The 19544-nt window shown below is 37.6% G+C and overlaps 1 protein-coding gene across 1 annotated transcript in view; it reads left to right on the forward strand.

Moving 5' to 3' along the window:
- The window catches only part of MRC1 (mannose receptor C-type 1), a 127388-nt gene that overhangs the window by 30934 nt on the left and 76910 nt on the right, over positions 1–19544 (forward strand). The window contains 1 exon segment of the mRNA XM_036759851.1: positions 6823–6987. Within this exon segment, the coding sequence (XP_036615746.1) occupies positions 6823–6987 (165 nt within the window).

Below are 19544 nucleotides of genomic sequence, written 5' to 3' on the forward strand. Positions count from 1 at the left end.
CTCTCTCTCTCTCCATATATATATATATGTATGTATGTATGTATATATATATATATATGTATATATATATATATGTATATATATCCCCGGTGCCTAGTACATAGTAGGTACTTTAAAAATGTTTTTTGACTGACTAAAATTTCTCCAGTGCTACATCTTTGTTTCTCCATATGTAGAATTTCTACTGTCCCTTTTGGTCAGACCAACTTTCTGTGCACCCAGATGTCTGTGATCTACAGAGATGGCCTATGATGGTTCTCTTATGCCAGGTGTATATGGATACTCATTGTAGTCTTTCATTCATTCAGGGAACAATTATGTAGTTCCTTCTATGGGCCAGGGACCATGCTAGGTGCTGGAGTTATAAATACAGAAATAAATCAGATCTTGTCCTCAAAGAGCTTATATTCTAAAGAGGAATTTAGAAAATACATTTTACCAACTGATACAAATTTCCAACATATGTAGATACTCCATATCTGCAGATACTTTCCCTCTATTATTCCTATGTATTCTGTGTGTACCTTGATTTGTATATATTTGTTTGTATGTTGTCTCTACCATTAGATTGTAATAAACTCCTTAAGGGCAGGGATTGTCTTTTTCCTCTTTTAGAATCTCCAGCACTTAGCACTGTGCATAGCACGTAGTGGGTACTTAATAAATGTTTATTGATTGATTGATTATGGATATATTTCTTGTCAAAATTCAACATACCCCCCCCCATCTTGTGCTATATGTCACTTTAATTGATTTTTGAACTTTGCAAAAATTTCATCAGCTCAATGATAGAAAGGATTGCATTTATAATCCTAACCTTAAAATTGTCCAAAGAATAAAATTTTGATGCATGTGTGACAATTTTTTGTGACCCCACAAGAAGTCTAATAGAGACAGATCAGGTGGCCAAGCAAGATCTCTTCCACCTGTCTGAGAAACTGTTATCTAGAAAATCAAATTAAAATAAAAATGTATTATCCAAAATTTACAAAATTGAGCTTTAAAAACATTTAAATAATTAAGCTTTCAAGTGACTTTTTGGGGTAAGTTTGTAGCTTTTCTGCTTCTGAAGTTATTAATGCTCAAAAATGCACTAAGATTTTTGGGTAAGTCTGTATATAAACACACATACACACCTATATATGTGTGTATATATACACACACACACACAGAGACAGAGAGACAGAGACAGAGAGAGAGACAGAGACAGAGAGACAGACAGAGAGAGAATCTTCCTCATTTGTGTAAATCTCTAGAAAACCTTGCTCTGAAGATTTATTTCAACCTAATTTCTAAAGGCACCATAAATCTTTTTGTCCAAATAAATAAGACTCTTTCCCTTTTCCCTAGGATGAAGGAATTTCCATTTTTATGTTAAATTTCAGCATACTGAGAAGTCCTGCATAAATGATGTATTAGTTTTAACTAGTGGCATCTTGAGTATATTTGACATAAGAGTAATTTTGTTGCCTAGATCTATATCATGCATCCTCAACAAACCACATATTTTCCCTTCTCTATAACATCTAACTGTGACAACTAACTGAAGGGGAAATAAAAATATTAATTACTTTTATCATGCATCAAGGTCTTCAAATGCATTTTACTAACTGATACCTCTGCTACTGTTATTTTTAAAGAAAAGACCTTGCTGTTTTAAAATTCTATGAAGTGTGAATCTATTTGCACAAGCTGAAATCAAGAGACCATATTATCTTACCTTAAACCATAAATCATCAGGCAGGTTCAATACAGGAAAAAGAGGAACTGGTAATTGACCTGATGACATCTAATGTATATGTTTCTTTGTTTTCAGTATTGTTTATTGTAATGTTTTCCTCCTATTTAAACAATTATTTTTCTCTCTAACTAGATCATGAAAACAGGAAAAGGAAAAGACCCCTTTCTCCCAAATTCTCTTTAGCTTGCAACTTCTGGGCATCTGGTTTAGAGAAGGCTGAGTTGCACATCTGTGGGCCACTTTCCCTTTTGCTCTAGTCAGCAAATGCATGACTTGTCTCTTTCTTTTATTTAATTCCTCTCTCTAGAATGCAAGGTCAGGATTCCCATTTTTTAAATTAAATCAGGAGAAGGGACATACCCTCAGTTGTTATTTTGGTCAGATGACCACTGTGGGGTTTTTGGATTGCTGAGCTTTCCTTGTCTAACTGCAGGAGGAACAAGGAGCTCCTTGTTTGGTGGGTGAAATTATGTACAGCACCATTTAGTGACTTCCTTTTTAGCACCTCAGACCCTCATTGTGGTCTATTTCTTTCTCTATAATCCAATCAAAGCTGCTATACTTTCACTGGAATGATGCCACTTTAATAGAGAGTGGAATCCTTTCAGAATTCTCACTAAATCTGGCTCATCCCATAGTTTACCATATTTCAGTTTATGCTCTCTGTATCTTGAATACACTTTATGAGGAATACATTCCTGAGATTTTGTAACCACTAGGACTCTTCACTCCCTGTAATTATCTTATATTTATTTGTATGTTTACATTTTGGAAGAGGCAGTTAGATGGCTCAGTAGACAGAGCACTGGGCCCAGAATCAGGAGAACTGAGTTCAAATCTGACCTTAGACACTTACTAGCTATGTGACCCTGGGCAAGTCACTTAACCCTGTTTGCTTCAGTTTCTCATCTGTAAAATGAACTGGAGAAGGAAATAGCAAACCACTCTAGTATCTTGTCAAGAAAACTGAAAATGGGGTCACAAAGAGTCTGAAAAGACTAAACAACAACAATCCTTCTCTATTCCCACCCCTCCCCCAATACTCCCCTCCCCCTAATCCCCATCAAAGTTCTTAGAGAGAGGAAATGATTTTTATTTTGTACTTTCGTATCCTCCAGCACCTAGCTAATACCTTGGACACTTAATGGATACTTAGTAAATGCTTGTTGTATCTAATTGAACAACTTTTCTAGGTGTAATGCTTTTATATTTCAAGCGTCTTGCAGACATGTTATATTCTTTCTAGGCCCTGTACTTAGCTTCATATTTTCTGCTAGTTCCTTGCCCATAGTAAGCACTCAATAAGAACTCTTTTGTTAAATGGAGTCCTGGGCATTCACATTGCATTTTCTTCCCTTTGGTGTGCCATGGGACTTTTCTCTAAATTTCAGGTCACTGAATGTGGTATATGCATTTGATAGAGAGGCCCATGGTCACTTCCCTATTAGAGGTACACAACAAACTTAGGGACAGAATGTAGGTCGGGTCAGGGAGAGCCATGTGACCAAGAGACACTGGCTAATTTCTCTGAAATTTTCAGGATATGAATCAACATTTGGAAAGAGATGCAAAATGATATGTTTTAAATGTGAACATTACAGATACTGACAAAGATTGAACATTCTTATAAAGAATTAAAAATGAATGACAACAATAATTTGAGAGAGTCCAAAACAAAACTGAGTGAAAAGGCTTACTTTTAAGTAAAGAAAATAAGTTTCATAGGTAAGATGTATCATCATTAAGCAATGATTAAAATATAACTTTTTGCATCCAAAGAACATATTAAAAACATATTTAGCATATTCACAGTTAAAAATCATTGAAGGAAGCCATGTGGAAATGTACATGGTGAAAAATGGAATGAGAAGTGGAATTTTATTTAAATTGTGGGGAAAATGGCCCTAGGAATATTGTGACCATTGTGGGAAACATCTCTTGGTTGAGGAAAGAATAGTTTAAATTATCATTGAAATCATCAAACACTTCATATATTTTATATATTACTATATTTTCCTTCTTTAGGTAAGGATCTTTGGGGCATACACACACATGTATATTTTTAAAGTCTATACTATGGTAATTTGATAACTGTGCATCAATTTGTTGGGGGATTAATGGAATAATGAGTAATTGTATGTAGGTCATATTCAGATATATCTCCATATGGTGCTATTCTGATATCACTATGATGTTCATGGAATTTTTAGGGCAATGCTAGCAGGGTAAAAAGCTCTGGCAAATTTCACCAAGCTGGAAAGACTTCTATTTGCAGCCCACAGGAGTGGCCTGCTGTGTGAGGACCAGCTTTGCTAAGTGCAGAGAGACTCATCATCAGAAGGCTGGTCACCATAAATACCTACCTATGTATTTTAACCATAACATTGACTTTCTCTTAAGGCAAGGAGAGTTTGCAATCTGCTTCTGTGGTGGGGAGTAATAACTTGGGCAAAATCAAACAAGTTTTAAATTAATAAATAAACATTTATTAAATACCTACTATGTACTAGACAGGGCAGCTAGGTGGTGCAGTGGATAGAGCACCAAACCTGGAGTCAGGAAGATGCCTGACTTGAAAACTGGCCTCATACACTTACTAGCTGTGTGACCCTGGGCAAGTCACTTAATTCTGTTTGCTTCAGTTTCCTCATTTGTAAAATGAGCTGGAGAAGAAAATGGCAAACTACTCCAGTATCTTCGTCAAGAAAACATCATGGACAAGTCAAGTCCATGAGGTCAGGAAGAGTCAGGCATGACTGAACAACAGCAATATGTTCTTAGGCACTGCGCTAAGCATTGGGAAAACAAAATGAGGCCCAAAACAGTCTCTGCCCTTAAGGAGCTTACAATCTAATGGTGCTGAAGGTCTGAATGAAGTTATTATTCAGCCAGCTACTCTTAGCTTATGTGTGAGAAACTCTGAGGGTCTTCCCTTCCCAGACTGATTTATTTTTGACTGAGTAAAAGAGGCCATTCTTTGCCTCATTTCTTGCTTAGTCTTAATCATTGCATCCAGGGCCATCTCCATTCTCCCTGGTGTATATCTGGTAACTGGACCCAGATGGTTCTGGAGGAGAAAGTGAGGCTGGTGACTTTGCACAGTTCTCTATCACTTAAACCCAATTCACTTGCATGTCATGGCATCACCTCCCTGATGTCATGGTCCTCTAGTTGAGAATGAAGGACAACAACTTAGCATGTGTCCTACGAAGTATTACTACTGAGTATGATAAATGTATCCTGTCAGTTAGTAAACCAACACTTCACTAACTTAAGTAATTCCCTGTTCATCTCAAAAGAGTACTTTCACTTTCAGAGATACCTAATAAATAATTGGCAAATAATTTCTGCATTGACTTAATATGAAGTAGGTAAAATTTACATTTGACTTATTCATTTTCAAGTTTACAAATCGAAATCTAGGAAATAGATATTTAAGTGATACACCATGGCACTAAATAGCACTTTGTTAATCAAGCTTCTGGGCAGCTAGGTGGCTCAACGGATAGAGCATCAGGCCACAAAGTCAGGAAGACCCATCTTCATGAGTTCAAATTTGGCCTTGGACACTTACTGGCTTTGCAACCCTGGGCAAGTCACTTAACCCTGTTTGCCTCAGTTTCCTCATCTGTAAAATGAGCTGGAGAAGGAACTGACAAACCAGTCAAGTATCTCTTCCGAGAAAACCCCAAATGGGGTCACGAAAAATTGGAACTGCCTGAACAATACAAAACCAATATCAAGCTTCTAGAATTAATGTAGTTTTCAAAGCCATTTGCTTAAAATCTTAGAGATTCTGGCTTCAAGTATACAAGTTAACTGTGTTTAATAACTACCCATTGAATTGATTTGAAGCACTGTTCCAAGACTAATGCTTTGATATTTAAATCAGTAGACACTAAAACCAATTCTAGAGATTCCTCCAGAGTTGGTTTTGTGATTGCTCATCAATAGGAGTCTTGTAAACCACTATGGGTCTACACATGTGTAAGTTTTGGTGTTGGTGATGGAGTGGTGGATAATTAAATGTAAGAAACCATATGGGATTGGTAAGGTACAACTGTTTTCCATTCCCATCCTACAGTTCGGTATGTTTATAGTTTCCTTACTTTCCATCCCACGTGATCATAAGTGTCCAGTGGATAAAGGAGAGAAAATTGGTTACTTTTTTATTCATTCCTGATGGGTCCCAGGGAGAGTTGAGTGGTAGATGATGCCTTGTCTACCTCCTTTATCTTTTTGATATTAAGTTCAATTTAATTCAGCAATCATTTGTTAGCACCTACTGTGTGCCAGGCACTATGAAATCAGTCCCTGCCCTTGCATAGGAAAAAATTATAAGAGCTCTGTCCATTTTCACAGATTGTCCCTCATGCCTGGAACATCCTATCTTCTCTGGGTTCTTTCAATTCTCAGCTAAAGTCCCACTTTGTACAAAAAGCCTTTCTCTGTCCTACTTAATCTTAGTATCTTCTGTCAGAGATGATCTCAAATGTACCCTGTATATTTTTTATTTGTACATAATTTTTCACATGTTGTCTCCCTCATTAAATCCTAAGGTCCTTCAGAGCAAAGACTGTTAATTTTGCCTTTCTTTGTTATCCCCACTGCTTAGCACAGTGACTGGAACTTAACAAAAGTTTATTGGCTTGACTCTTAAAATTTACATAATGCTTTCTTCACAAAAACCATGTGAGATTGGTATTACAAGTTTTATTATCACTCTTATTTTACTCATGAGAAGAGTGAGACTCTGAAATGTTATGTGATTTGTATGTGATCATTCAGTTAATAAGTGTGTGAGATAATTTAAACCTCGGTTTCCTGACCACAAGTCAAGAACTCTATCCACTAAGGGAGAAAATCCGTCAAATGCTTTAAAAATAATAAGAAAAAACATCCTTAACTGCCTCAGGCAATATTCCTTGTAAATGGATATGTCCTTCCATGTTAAATTTAAATTTTAAAATCTAGTTATGTTATTTTAAAAATTTCATTTACAAGTTGGTTTAATTTGTTATGCATCAATTATATGTACATTCTAGTTATAATTCACAATTTTATTTGTTTTCTTTTTGTAGTTGCTGGCAGTGAAAATTTATGGACCAAAGATCCATTAACTGGTGTCTCCTACCAGATAAACTCTAAATCGGCTTTGACTTGGCATCAAGCAAGAAAGAGCTGCCAACAGCAGCAATCAGAGCTAGTGAGCATCACAGAAATACATGAGCAAACATACCTGACAGGTAAGTAATAAAAAGTCAATGATGACTGGAAGCAGGCTATTTGATTTTTTTCTTCATTTTTTAAACTTGTAAAGTAAGCCAGGAAAGAGATTATTACAAAGTCAGCCTAGAGCCATGGAGCAGAGAAGATTGAGCAATCATGTCCAATGTGTCCTGGGAAGACTTCTTATGAAATGTACTATTTTTGATTAACAACATAGAGCTAAAAGCTATCAGAATGAGTTCTGCTACAGTAGCAGATGTAGTTTACAGAAACATTGATATACAAAAGAAAATCAATTCAGAAAGTCAGCATAATCTTTAAGCAGTATGGCAGACAGCATGGCTCTGGGTTGGATTAATCTTTGGACCAACTTAAAAAAATCATTTCAGGCCTTTTTTTTTAAGTTTGTGAGAAATTTCTTTCACAAGCGTCGATTGGTGGAATATCTTCATCAGCATTATCTACTAACCTTATTTAACATTAATTGGTAAGACAAAGTTACCAGAAATGAGTTCCTAGCACAGAGCTATTCAATCAACAGTGAATTGGTGCCTACTTCCCCAAGAATGGACCTGATAAATCACAGTCATTGTCAATAAATATAATAAATGTTTTGAGAACCTGCCATGCAGAAAACACTGCTCTTAAACAATAGAGATAGTTATAGGGATTGGACCTATGACTTCAATGGGAATTTCCAGATTGAAAAACTCTATCAATGCAGGTTGGCACTTTCTATGCAACTTACAATCTCAGAGAATCATCTAGTGTACCCAGAGGTTAAATGACTTGTTCTAGGCCATATGACCAGTATATGTGAGAGGTGGGACTTAAATCTAGGCCTTCCTGGCTTTGAGGCTAGCTGACTAGCCACTATGCTTTTCTGTCTCTCTAAATAATGGAGATATATTAAAGTGCATATCAAAACATACCCTCCAGGGCCTCTCAATCTAGTTGTAGAGACAGGACATATTTCTGAGAAGATACAGAGCAATGCAAGGGTGTATACACTGTACTGATGTGGTCAGTAAAGGGAATAAGATTTCTGGAGGAGTAATCACACAGGACCTGCATCGGCTAGGGAAAGCATCATGAAAAGTTGGATCTTAACCTAGATCTTCAGTAGACAGGAACTGGGAGGGCTGTTGAGTCACAGGAGATACCATGAGTGAATAAATGTCCTTTAGTAGAACTGCCCGAGGTACAGCTAGGTGGCACCATGGATAGAGCGGAAGACCTAAGTTCAAATCCAGCCTCTGACACTAACTATGTGCTCTGGGCAAGTCACTTAACCCTATTAGCCTCAGTTTCCTCATCTGTAAAATGAGCTGGAGAAGGAAATGGCAAACCACTCTAGTATCTTTGCCAAGAAAACTCCAAATGGGGTCATGAAGAAAAAGAAACAACTGAATGACAACAAGAAATACCCAGAACTTATTCAAGCGATAGCAAATAGATGTTTGTTGTTATAAGGGATCTATCAGGAAGTAAATTTGAAAAGTAAGGTAATAATGATAATTAGTATTTATGTAGTGCTTTATGACTTACGAAGTGCTTCCATGACCTCCTAGAATATCAGTAAACCTGAAAATATTAAGAAATAATATTTTTCTCTAAAACCCTTTCCAGCCTCCTGGGTGTCTCACCCTTTGGGAAGGCGGGTGAGAGTTCAAAGAAAAAATTTGTCTTTTTTAGGGAACCAAATTAAAGGTGAAAAACCACCTTTTAACAGAGTAATTCTTGTCTTGTTTATGTCATTGCTTTCCCCAACTCTGAAGCGATTGACCCATTTAAGGGGTCAATCTCTTTGCTCATCCATAGCAATTGACTATGACTCACCCTTCTCCATTGAGAAAAGAAGGAAGGAGGTCCCTCTGTTTAACTCTAGAAGTCTCACTGATTTGAGAAGTGATTTTCAAGGGAGTGGGATGGTGACGTGGTTACTCAAGCATTTTGAAACATTAATATCAAACTATATTTTAACCCATCTTTTTCTTGTTCAAGATTCTGATAAATATTATCTCAAATTTCCTTGGATAAAGTAGAGTCAAGTCCATGGCTTAGCCATTAGATTACCATTAACTTAAATAAATACTGTTTCTGGTAGATTTGTGGGTGAAACACAGAGTACAATATTAACATTTTTTCTTGAACATTCATATTTCCTTATTTGATACTCACAGCAGCCTTGTAAATTGTGTTAGCTCCACTTCACAGATGAGAAAAGTGATAGTGACATGTTAAGTGATTTGCTGAAACAGCTGGGAAGTATCTGACAAAAGATTCAAACTTAGATCTTCCAGGTCTTAGTAGGAACCTTCCCAGCTTGTTGCTTTCGCTAAAAATATTCACCAACGATGGGCAACCTTCTGTTGGCAAATAGTTGGTCCTATCCTCTGGCAGTAGGCCCCAGTTTGGAATATTTCCAGTCCAGGAAGAGCCGCTTTACAACCGTTAGTAACCCAAGGTCACTTCTACCTAGCAAGGCCAAGGAGCAGGACTGTAGTGGAGGGCAAACAGTTGTTGTCCCTGAAAAGGAAAGTTATTTTTGTAAACCAAAGTTTATTTTTCATATCTGCACTGCAGGAAAAAAAAAAACAAAACAGAGTTCACTTCAGACTTATTTATTTATATAAATAACATTATTTTTTTTCTTTTATTTTTTTAAACTTCTGTATATATTTTATTTAATATTTTGGTTTTCAACATTGATTTCCACAAGAATTTCTTACAAATTTTCTCCCCATTTCTACCCTCTCCCCCATTCCAAGATGGCATATATTGCCTCGTTCCCCAGTCAGCCCTCCCCTCTTTCACCCCATCCCCGCCCCACACCATCCTCTTTCCGCTTACTTTCTTGTAGGGCAGGATAGATTTCTATGTCCCATTCCCTACATATCTTTTTGCCAGCTGCATGAAAAAAAATTTTTTTAAGCATCTGCTTTTAAAACTTTGAGTTCAAAATTCTCTCCTCTCTTTCCTTCCCACCCACTCTCCCTGGGAAGGCAAGCAATTCAACATAGATCACACATGTACCATTATACAAAACACTTCCACAATGCTCATGTTGTGAAAAGTGAACTATATTTCCTTCCATTTTATCCTGTCCCCCTTTATTGAATTTTCTCCCTTGACCTTGTCCCTTTTCAAAAGTGTTTGCTTTTGATTACCTTCTCCCCCTATCTGCCCTCCCTTCTCCCAATCCCACTTTTTTATCTCCTTCCCCTTACTTTCCTGTGGAGTAAGATGCCCAATTGAGTATGTATGTTATTCCCTCCTCAAGTTGAATCTGATGAGAGTAAGATTCACTCATTCCCCGTCACCTGCCCCCTCTTCACTTCCAATGAACTGCTTTTTCTTGCCACTTTTCTGTGAGATGTTACCACATTCTATCTCTCCCTGTCTCCCCCTCTCAATATATTCTTCTCTCACCCCTTAAATTTATTTCATTTTTTTAAAGATATCATCCCTTCATATTCAACTCATCCTGTGCCCTCTGTCTATATTCCCTTCAACTCTCCTAATACTGAGAAGGTGTCCTGAATTACACACATCATCTTTCCATGTAGGAATGTAAACAAAACACTTCAACTTTAGTAAGTCCCATATGAATTCTCTTTCTTGTTTACCTTTTCATGCTTCTATTGATTCTTGTGTTTGAAAGTCAAATTTTCTCTTCAGCTCTGGTCTTTTCTTGAAAGTCCTCTATTCTGCTGAAAGTTTATATTTTGCCTTGAAGCATTATACTCAGTTTTGCTGGGTAGGTGATTCTTGGTTTTAATCCTAGCTCCTTTGACCTCTGTAACACCATATTCTAAGCCCTTTGATCCCTTAATGTAGAAGCTGTTAGATCTTGTGTTATTCTGCTTGTGTTTCCACAATATTCAAATTGTTTCTTTCTGGCTGCTTGCAGTATTTTCTCCTTGACCTGGAAACTCTGGAATTTGGTGACAATATTCCTAGGAGTTTTCTTTTTGGGATCTTTTTTCAAGAGGTGATCAGTGGATTCTTTTAATTTCTATTTTACCCTCTGGCTCTAGAATATCAGGGCAGTTTTCCTTGATAGTTTCTTGAAAGATGATGTCTAGGCTCTTCTTTTGATCATGGCTTTCAGGTAGTCCAATAATTTTTAAATTATCTCTCCTGGATCTATTTTCCAGGTCAGTGGTTTTTCCAATGAGATAGTTCACATTGTCTTCCACTTTTTCATTCCTTTGGTTCTGTTTTATAATATCTTGATTTCTCATAAAGTCACTAGCTTCCACTTGCTCCAATCTAATTTTTAAGGTGGTATTTTCTTCAGTGGCCTTTTGGACCTCCTTTTCCTTTTGGCTAATTCTGCCTTTCAAGGCATTCTTCTCCTCATTGGCTTTTTGGAGCTCTTTTGCCATTTGGGTTAGTCTATTCTTTAAGGTGTTATTTTCTTCAGTATTTTTTGGGTCTCCTTTAGCAAGTTATTGACTTCTTTTTCATGGTTTTTTTGCATCACTCTCATTTCTCTTCCCAATTTTTCCTCTACTTCTCTTACTTGCTTTTCCAAATCCTTTTCAAGCTCTTCCATGGCCTGAGCTCAATTCGTATCTTTCTTAGAGGCTTTTGATGTAGGCTCTTTGACTTTGTTGACTTCTTCTGGCTGTATGATTTGATCTTTGTCACCAAAAAAGGAATCTAGAGGTTGAGTTTGAATCTGAGTTTGAGTCTGAGTTCGTTTTTGCTGCCTGTTCATGTTCCCAGCCAACCAATTGACCCTTGAACTTTTTGTCAGGATATGACTGCTTGTAGAGTAGAGAGTACTTTGTCTCAAGCTTTAGGGTCCAAGCACTGCTGTTTTCGGACACCGTCACCCCAGGCTCTGTCACAGCAGTGCTCCTCCTCCCCAAAGAGCCGCCAACCAGGACCGCAATTCAGATCCAAGCAGGGCACAGTAAGAGAATCTGCCTTTGTGCCCCCCAAAGTGCTCCTTGCATTCCTGCTCTAATCTGCTGCTAGATTCCTCCCACAGTGTGAGCCAGGGACTTGGGAAGCTGCTGACACTGGCACTTTGGAGGCAGCCTCAGGAGCTTCCTGCTGCTGCTACTGCCACTGCTGCATGACCTCCTCCACCCCCAGAGCTGTGATTGAACCACTCTGAACTCGATCCCGCAGTTTCCCCCAACCTGCTCTTTGGTGTTTGTGGGTTGAGAAGTCTGGCAACTGCCACAACTCACTATTTCATGGCCCCAAGGCCTCTTCTGGCTGGCTGACTCTGGGTCTGGTCTGTCCCCGTGTGGCCCATGCTGGGCTGCCCTCCGCTCTCGGCACTGTGTGATAGACCCTTCCCAGTGACCATCCAGGCTCTCTGGGGTTGGAGATCTGTTTTCCTCTGCTATTTCATGGGTTCTGCAGCTCTAGAATTTGTTCAGAGCCATTTTTACAGGTGTTTGGAGGGATTTGGGGGGGGAGCTTAAGCAAGTTCCTGCTTTCCTGCTGCCATCTTGGCTCTGTCCCCTACTTTTTTTTTTTCAAATAAAAATAATAATAACATTATTATAAAGAGTTGGTGTTGCATAAGGGATAGAGAGATCACTTCTGAGCCAGTAGATCTAGGTTCCCATCCTACCTCTCATATGTACCAGGCAAGTCACCAAGCCTCTCCGGCCTGATTGGCAACTCTCTTATACTAGAAGGTACAGAGTAGATCCCTGTTTGCACTGCTCAAAGGAGTTTATTTACTGAGAGTTCCCCTCAGGATGACATCCCGTCCATTGGCCAAAAGCAGTTCACGTTAATACCTTGTCTTAAGATTTGCAAGGCATTTTTCTCACAACCATTCCTGAGGGAGCCATTGGTTGGAGATCACTCATCACCTTTTGAGGCCTTAACAGCAGGTTAGAGGTTTAGAAATTGGGAGAAAAAGTAGATTTAGAATTTTTATTTTATTAATATTAAATTTTACTTGCAAAAGAAGAAATAATAAATCTTGAAAATTGCTTTACTAGTGAATATGAAATGTAAAAACGTTGAACTGCAGATTCAAAGTGAAGGGATAAAAGCCCCAGTGGTGTCTTTTATGTAACTCTATTAGTTGGGAAGGGAGGGGTAAGGAGACTGTGTCCTACTTTAAAAAGCATGACCCATCATTATAATTGGGTTGAAATGGAGGTTTTACTTTTGCCTTCAGATGGAAACATGAGCAAATGTTGCATATTTATGACTTCTCTCTAGAAATTTAAGAGTGGAGGCAGTGTTTGAACATCCACCCTTCAGTATGTTTTTTGTCAGTGTGTCAATTTTTAATAATTTAATAATAACAATTCATAGAATCATAGATGTAGAAAGGGTCCTCTAGTGCATCCCCCTCATTTTACTGATGAGGAAACCAAGTTTCAGAGAGGTTAAATGACTTCCCTCAGGTTACAGTTGCAGGGAATGAATTGCCGAACCACAATTCAAGGGTAGCCCTCTTTGCTTTGGGTCTGGTAGTCTGTCCACTATACAGCCCCACTCTGCCTCTCCTGTATAGACTGCTTTCTGCTTTCATTTGTATTCCTAGTACTTAGTACAGTACATGGCTCATAGTGAGCTCTTAATGGATGCTTGTTGACTGACTAGTAGCTGTCCTATCAACCTCAAATAATAACCCACTTCATAGTACGGTTTGCTGCCTATTCATTGATGGTACCAAGTCCCTGGATTAGTAGAACACTGACAACACATTGAAGAGGCAGTGGAATGGAGCCCAATGTTGCAGATTTCCTTTGAAGTGAAATGAATCTAGAGTTACTTTTACTTATCTCAATAAAGCTTAGATGACTTTTATTTTGTGCAATATTTTTCTTCTTTCCCTTGCAGACATTTACATTGCTTTTATAGAACCTTGTACTATAGTTAACACGCTATCAGGGACAAGGATTTTTAAGACCAAATAGGAGGAAGAATGGGAAATACAGAGAACAGTCATAAATCATGTACACAGAGAGATGAAAATGGGGAAAATGGCTTGAGACACTCTCAGTGCTAGGGTTATTTAGAGCTGGGTAAGAAATACATAGACATATTTCTGTGCATGTGTATATACACATATAGTTTTGTGGTTATTCAGTTGTTTCAGTTGTGTCTGACTCTTTGTGACTCCATTTAGAATTTTCTTGGCAAAGATACTGAAGTGGTTGCCATTTCCTTCTCTAGCTCATTTTACAGATGAGGAAACTGAGGCAAACAGGATTAAGTGACTTGCCCAAAGTCACACAGCTAGTGAGTGTCTGAGGCCAGATTTGAACTCAGGCCTTCCTGAATCTAGGCCTGCTCTCTACCCACTGAGTCATCTAGATGCCCATATATATACATACATACATACATACATATATACATGCACATACATACGTATGTATATATAAAGAATGTTACAATATCTCTACATACATATATACCCATATGTGCATGTATATATCTTATTGAAATATACACAAAGTTGAAATTGATTTCTTGGCATTTTTTTTTAGCAAACTGTTTACTGTACTGACTTATCTTTTCTGTTCTTTCTTTTTCCTTTCTTATTGGCTCATTGAAGGAAAAAGAGGCATAGACTAGAGATTACTTTTCCTCTCTTCACAGAGTATGTGGGAGAAGAGATAGATATTGCAAGGAACGTGAATTGTTCCCACACTAAGAATGGATTCATTTCCTCCATTACTTGCTAGGCTAACTTGGATATCAGTTGAGCTAGCAGGAAATGCTCCCTAATCAGGAAAAAAAGGAATTGTTCTAGCAGCAAGTAGCTAACAAGGCATAATCCAGCTTGCAACTGAGTTCACCTCAGCTGTTTCTTTGAATCTTATCCAAACCTTCCAGAATTTGAGTCTGCAAAATCTAACTGGAATTTGAACAAGAATGGATTCTTTTGCAGAACTTATGGCACTTCCTGTTACAGGTCAGGCCAAATATAGCATGCCAGTTATCTTTCTTCTACTTATTTTCAAAAAAAGTTTTGCCATTAACAGGAATATGAAAAATGATATGAGACAAATTGCAGTAGGGAGAAATCTTGCAGGATTCTTTAGGGTAATTATCTTTTAAAAATATGATTATCGCCATTTCTGTAAATATCCTACTTCCCAATTCCTACACCTCCCACCTTAAAACTCAGTCGTTCCTTCATTCTCATTTTAGTGAACATAGGAAAAAAAACTCTGGAGAATATTCACTTAAGTTTGGAATAGAAATCCATACTTTTCATTATTGTTCTCCTCAAAGGTCCTTTTTTTAAAGCTTTGTTGTGGGTTATTGGGATCGAGGCCAACAGAACACAAGCCTAGCAAGTTCTATTAGAACGAAATTTAACTTTAGCCTGGCCCAAATGGAAGAGGCTCATCTCCAGAAGGGTGACCACTAATGGCAAAAACAAATGTTCTTTCCAACAAAGAACTCATGAAATAATTTACTGAGGCAAGGAGAGGTTGCGATCTCTATTAGCTGAAGGAGTACTCTTATTCAGCCATCAAAATAACAGGTGCAAATTCAGAACTTAGAAAAAAGATGTCATGAGTCATTGTACTTTTTTTTTTTTGGAATTTGAGAAGGGGGAAAATATCAGGAAGTTGATTTTATGCTTCTAGGGCCAAAAATTAGAAAGATCCCTATAACTTCACAAGCTCTAATATGGGATTAGAACTCTTTAAAAATAGGATGACCACAGATAGGATCATGGATTTAGAACTGGGAGGGACCTTAGATGCTATTGAATCTAACCCTTCCTTTTACAGATGAGGAATTTGTAGATGACAGAACTTAAGTGACTTACCTAGGGTCACATAGCTAGTAAGAGTCTGACCAGAATTTTGTCTCAAGTTCTTCCTGACTTCATATTTGACACTCTATACCCACGACCATCTAACCATTTCCAGTAAGCTGGCATACATTTCTCCTAGATTAGGAGGTGATGTGGTATAGTTAAAAAATATATTATTTGGAACTGAAGGGTCAGAATTCAAATCACAGCTGTGGTACTGGGTAATTCATAAAACTTCTCTCAGACTTGGTTCCTCATCTGTGAAATGAGGGGGTTGGACTAGCTGGCCTAAACAACAACTTTATTTTGAAATCTATGATCCAATTCAATTGATTTCATCTTGGTCAATGATTAAATGTTCATTAAGGTCTGTTCTATCCTTCAGTCCATTCCAAACTATCCATGATTTGGGAGTGGAGTGGAGGGGCTTTACAGTGAATCTTCAGTTCCTCAGCGAGAATCCTCACTAGAGAGTCCTGTGGCATAAAATGATGCAAGATGTGGAATTGCAGAACTGAAATTCAATATGGGAAGTGAAATTTGGTGTGTCTCCTGATTGCTTTTTGCTAGTTCCTTTAGACATTTTTTTCAGTAGAGGAAAAAAAACCAAAGAGAACTCAATGCAGAAAAAAATGCCAATGTAATACTGCCCACAAGTTAATCATATATAAGTATGAATATTATTCATATTTTACATACATACATGTAATATTTTCAAAGAGAATTATTTTTGATTTGATGTACCAACGAAGTGAAGGGTACATTTCATTTTTTAAAACAAATATAATCAATTTTTTTAGCTTTCCATACCCAAAGTGAATAAAACAATTTACTTATTTAAAGACCAGTCACAGCAAACCGTGGTATGGAAGGATTTGGTTGAAGTTCTTCATCTGTTTCAGTTGGTCCGACATGAAAAGTGGGTCTGATCACTAATGGCCACCATGGTGTAACGATCACTGTCACACTTGAAAAAGAATTAACAGCTGCAGCAGCATATGAAGAATGCCGAGGATCTCCCCTCCCCACACACACCTTTTAATGAACTGTCCTGCCCTACATTGCCAAACTGTATTTTGTCTGGGGCAGATTGAATCCAAAGGAGTATTGTAGGACAACCACTTTAAGCTTCCATGTTCATTTTTAAGTTTCCCCTAGGTGGCATAGTGAACAGTGTTGAATTTTAATCAGGGCAGTTCTAAATTCAAATCCAGGACAGCTAGGTACACAGTTGATATAGCATTGGGCTTGGAATCAGGAAGACTCATCATCTTGAGTTCAAATCTGGCCTCAGACACTTACTAGCTACATGACCCTGCACAAGTCACTTAACCCTATTTGCCTCAGTTTCCTCATCTATAAAATGAGCCAAGAAAACATCAAATCTGGCCTCAGATACTTACTAGCTGTGTGACTCTGGGCAAGTCGTCTAACCCTGTTTGCCTCAGTTTCCCTCATCTGTGAAATAAGCTGGAGAAAGAAATGGCAAATCACTCCAGTATCTCTGCCATGAAAAGCCCAAATGGAGTCACGAAGGGTCGGACACGGCTGAACAACAATGTAGTTCATACATGCCAATTGCTATGATGAAACTACTTGATCAAAAGGTGACCAATGAACCACTTTGGACAAATACAATGGACTTCTTGATTCTCATTCTCTTTGACTTTGTGCAACACAAAACACTGTTAGTCTACTACTACCCTAATTCTCTGTTTATTGATCACTGTCATTTTGGTTCTTTCTTCTCTCTCACCGATTCTTTTCAGTCTTCTTCATTCATTCATTTTTGACTTTCCATCTTATTATCCCGTATTTCCCAAATCTGAAATTATCCAAGGTCCTGCCCTCCACCATCTCTTTTCCTTTCTTTTACCCTCTCCTTTGCAGAATACTTTTGAAGCTTTAACTCACACTTACATGTGAATGTCTTTTGACTGTATTTTCCTCAACCTGAGGAATATTTTCGCCAATTCTCACCAGTTTTCAATGCCCAGTTTCCAATTACCTGTTGGACTAAGCTGTACCACTGGCAACACAAAGGAAAAACAGATAAGGAAAACTGAGGCTTATGACTCACACAGTTCTAGAAACTATTTGATGCTAAGAGTAGTAGCAGGTATTCTGGACTGTGACTATCAGTTGATCAATGAATAAGCAAACTATGTGCCAGGCACTGTGCTGAGCCCTGAGAATACAAAGAAAGGGACAATACAATAGTTTCTGTCCTTAAGGAGCTCGCATTCTAATGGGCCAAGTCAAGAAAACAGCTTAATCAAGTAAAATGGGAAACATACTGAACTCAATATAGGTATCAGAATGGGAGAATGTCCTTAACAGATATATTTATTGATAAATATCAGCAATGAATAGTTAATGATCCATCTACATGGGAAGGTGAAGGAAGGAAAGGGAATAAGCATTTATACAGTGCTTACTGCATACTGAGCACTGTGCTAATTTTTTTTGTTTTTACAAATATTATCTCATTAGATCCTATGAGATACATGCTATTATTATCCCCATTCCACACATGAGGTAACTGAAGCTAAAGAGGTTAAGTGACTTTCCCGGGTCATACAGTTTGTAAATGCTTCAGGCTGGATCCAAGCTCATTTCTTCCTGATTCTAGGTTCAGTATTCTTTCTACTAAGTCATCAGCCATGTCATGAAGTTTGAGCTGCTTTACTAGTTATCACTTTTTGCCTATTTTAAAATAATTCACAAATAACAATGTTGAAAGCAATCGTGTAGTCCTCTAGAATTATTAATAAACAAGGGGAAATTTTTCCATGACTTGAGTAGCTTTAAGGTTGGTCTACAGCAGGAATCAATTTTGATCAATTTATTGGAACCCATAAAATCAAAGTGGGAAGTCACACTCAATGACACTTATTCTAAATACATAAAAGTAAGAAAAAGCATAGTTAGAGATTGTGAAGATTTCCCTTTTCTAATGTTATTTCCTTGTCATAACTGTAAAATAAGCATTTTTATTTTAGTCATTTCTAAGCTGGGTAGAAACCAGATGCTGAGCCTTCTGAAGTCATGGAAACAAGATCTAGGTCTATGGAGGATTTAGAATATGCTGAATCTCTTGGGTAGGGGGGAAAGTGGTATTTTTATTTGAAGTTCATTTCTCTTCACTCTAGAAAATCTGTCCCATCTTCTTACACTACTACTTTATAATATTGTAGTGGGGGCCTACAGGGCAAAATGAATTCAAGGACGGATCAAATACTTCTTGGTTGAGGCATCTAGGTGATAGGCAGATAGATGCCTCTAGATAAACTAAAATAAAATTTCAAGAAAATTAAAAAAAAAGTTTTAGATTGTGCTGTCTTTCAGGTATATCTGTGGTTATTCTATCTCTTTGATTTCTTAAAAAAATCACAATTAGTATGAAAACATGCCCAAGCAAGTTTTTTGGGTCATTATGTTAAGTTTCTATTGTTTTACAGAAGGGATTCCCAGTTTCTTGGAAAAGGAGACTTTATTTTTGTGTTTTTGGTTTTATAATATCAATTGACTATTCCACAAAATGTTATGTGGTATATGCAGGTGCTGGTCTTGTGGTTTCAATGATGCGGGGAATTCCCAGAGAAAAGGCTTCTTCTAGCAAAGTCACAACAGCACCTGTTCTCCAACTATATATTCTTAGAGAGTCTCTTAGGGTGCTGAGAGTTTAATGATAATTATAGCTAATGATAGCTACCATTTATAGAGCGCTTATTATGTGCCAGGCAAAGCGCTAACTGCTTTATAATAATTATCCCATTTTGTGCTCAAAATAGCCCTGGGAAGTAG

The sequence above is a fragment of the Trichosurus vulpecula genome, chromosome 5 (assembly GCF_011100635.1).
Source record: "Trichosurus vulpecula isolate mTriVul1 chromosome 5, mTriVul1.pri, whole genome shotgun sequence".
Lineage (NCBI taxonomy): Eukaryota > Metazoa > Chordata > Mammalia > Diprotodontia > Phalangeridae > Trichosurus > Trichosurus vulpecula.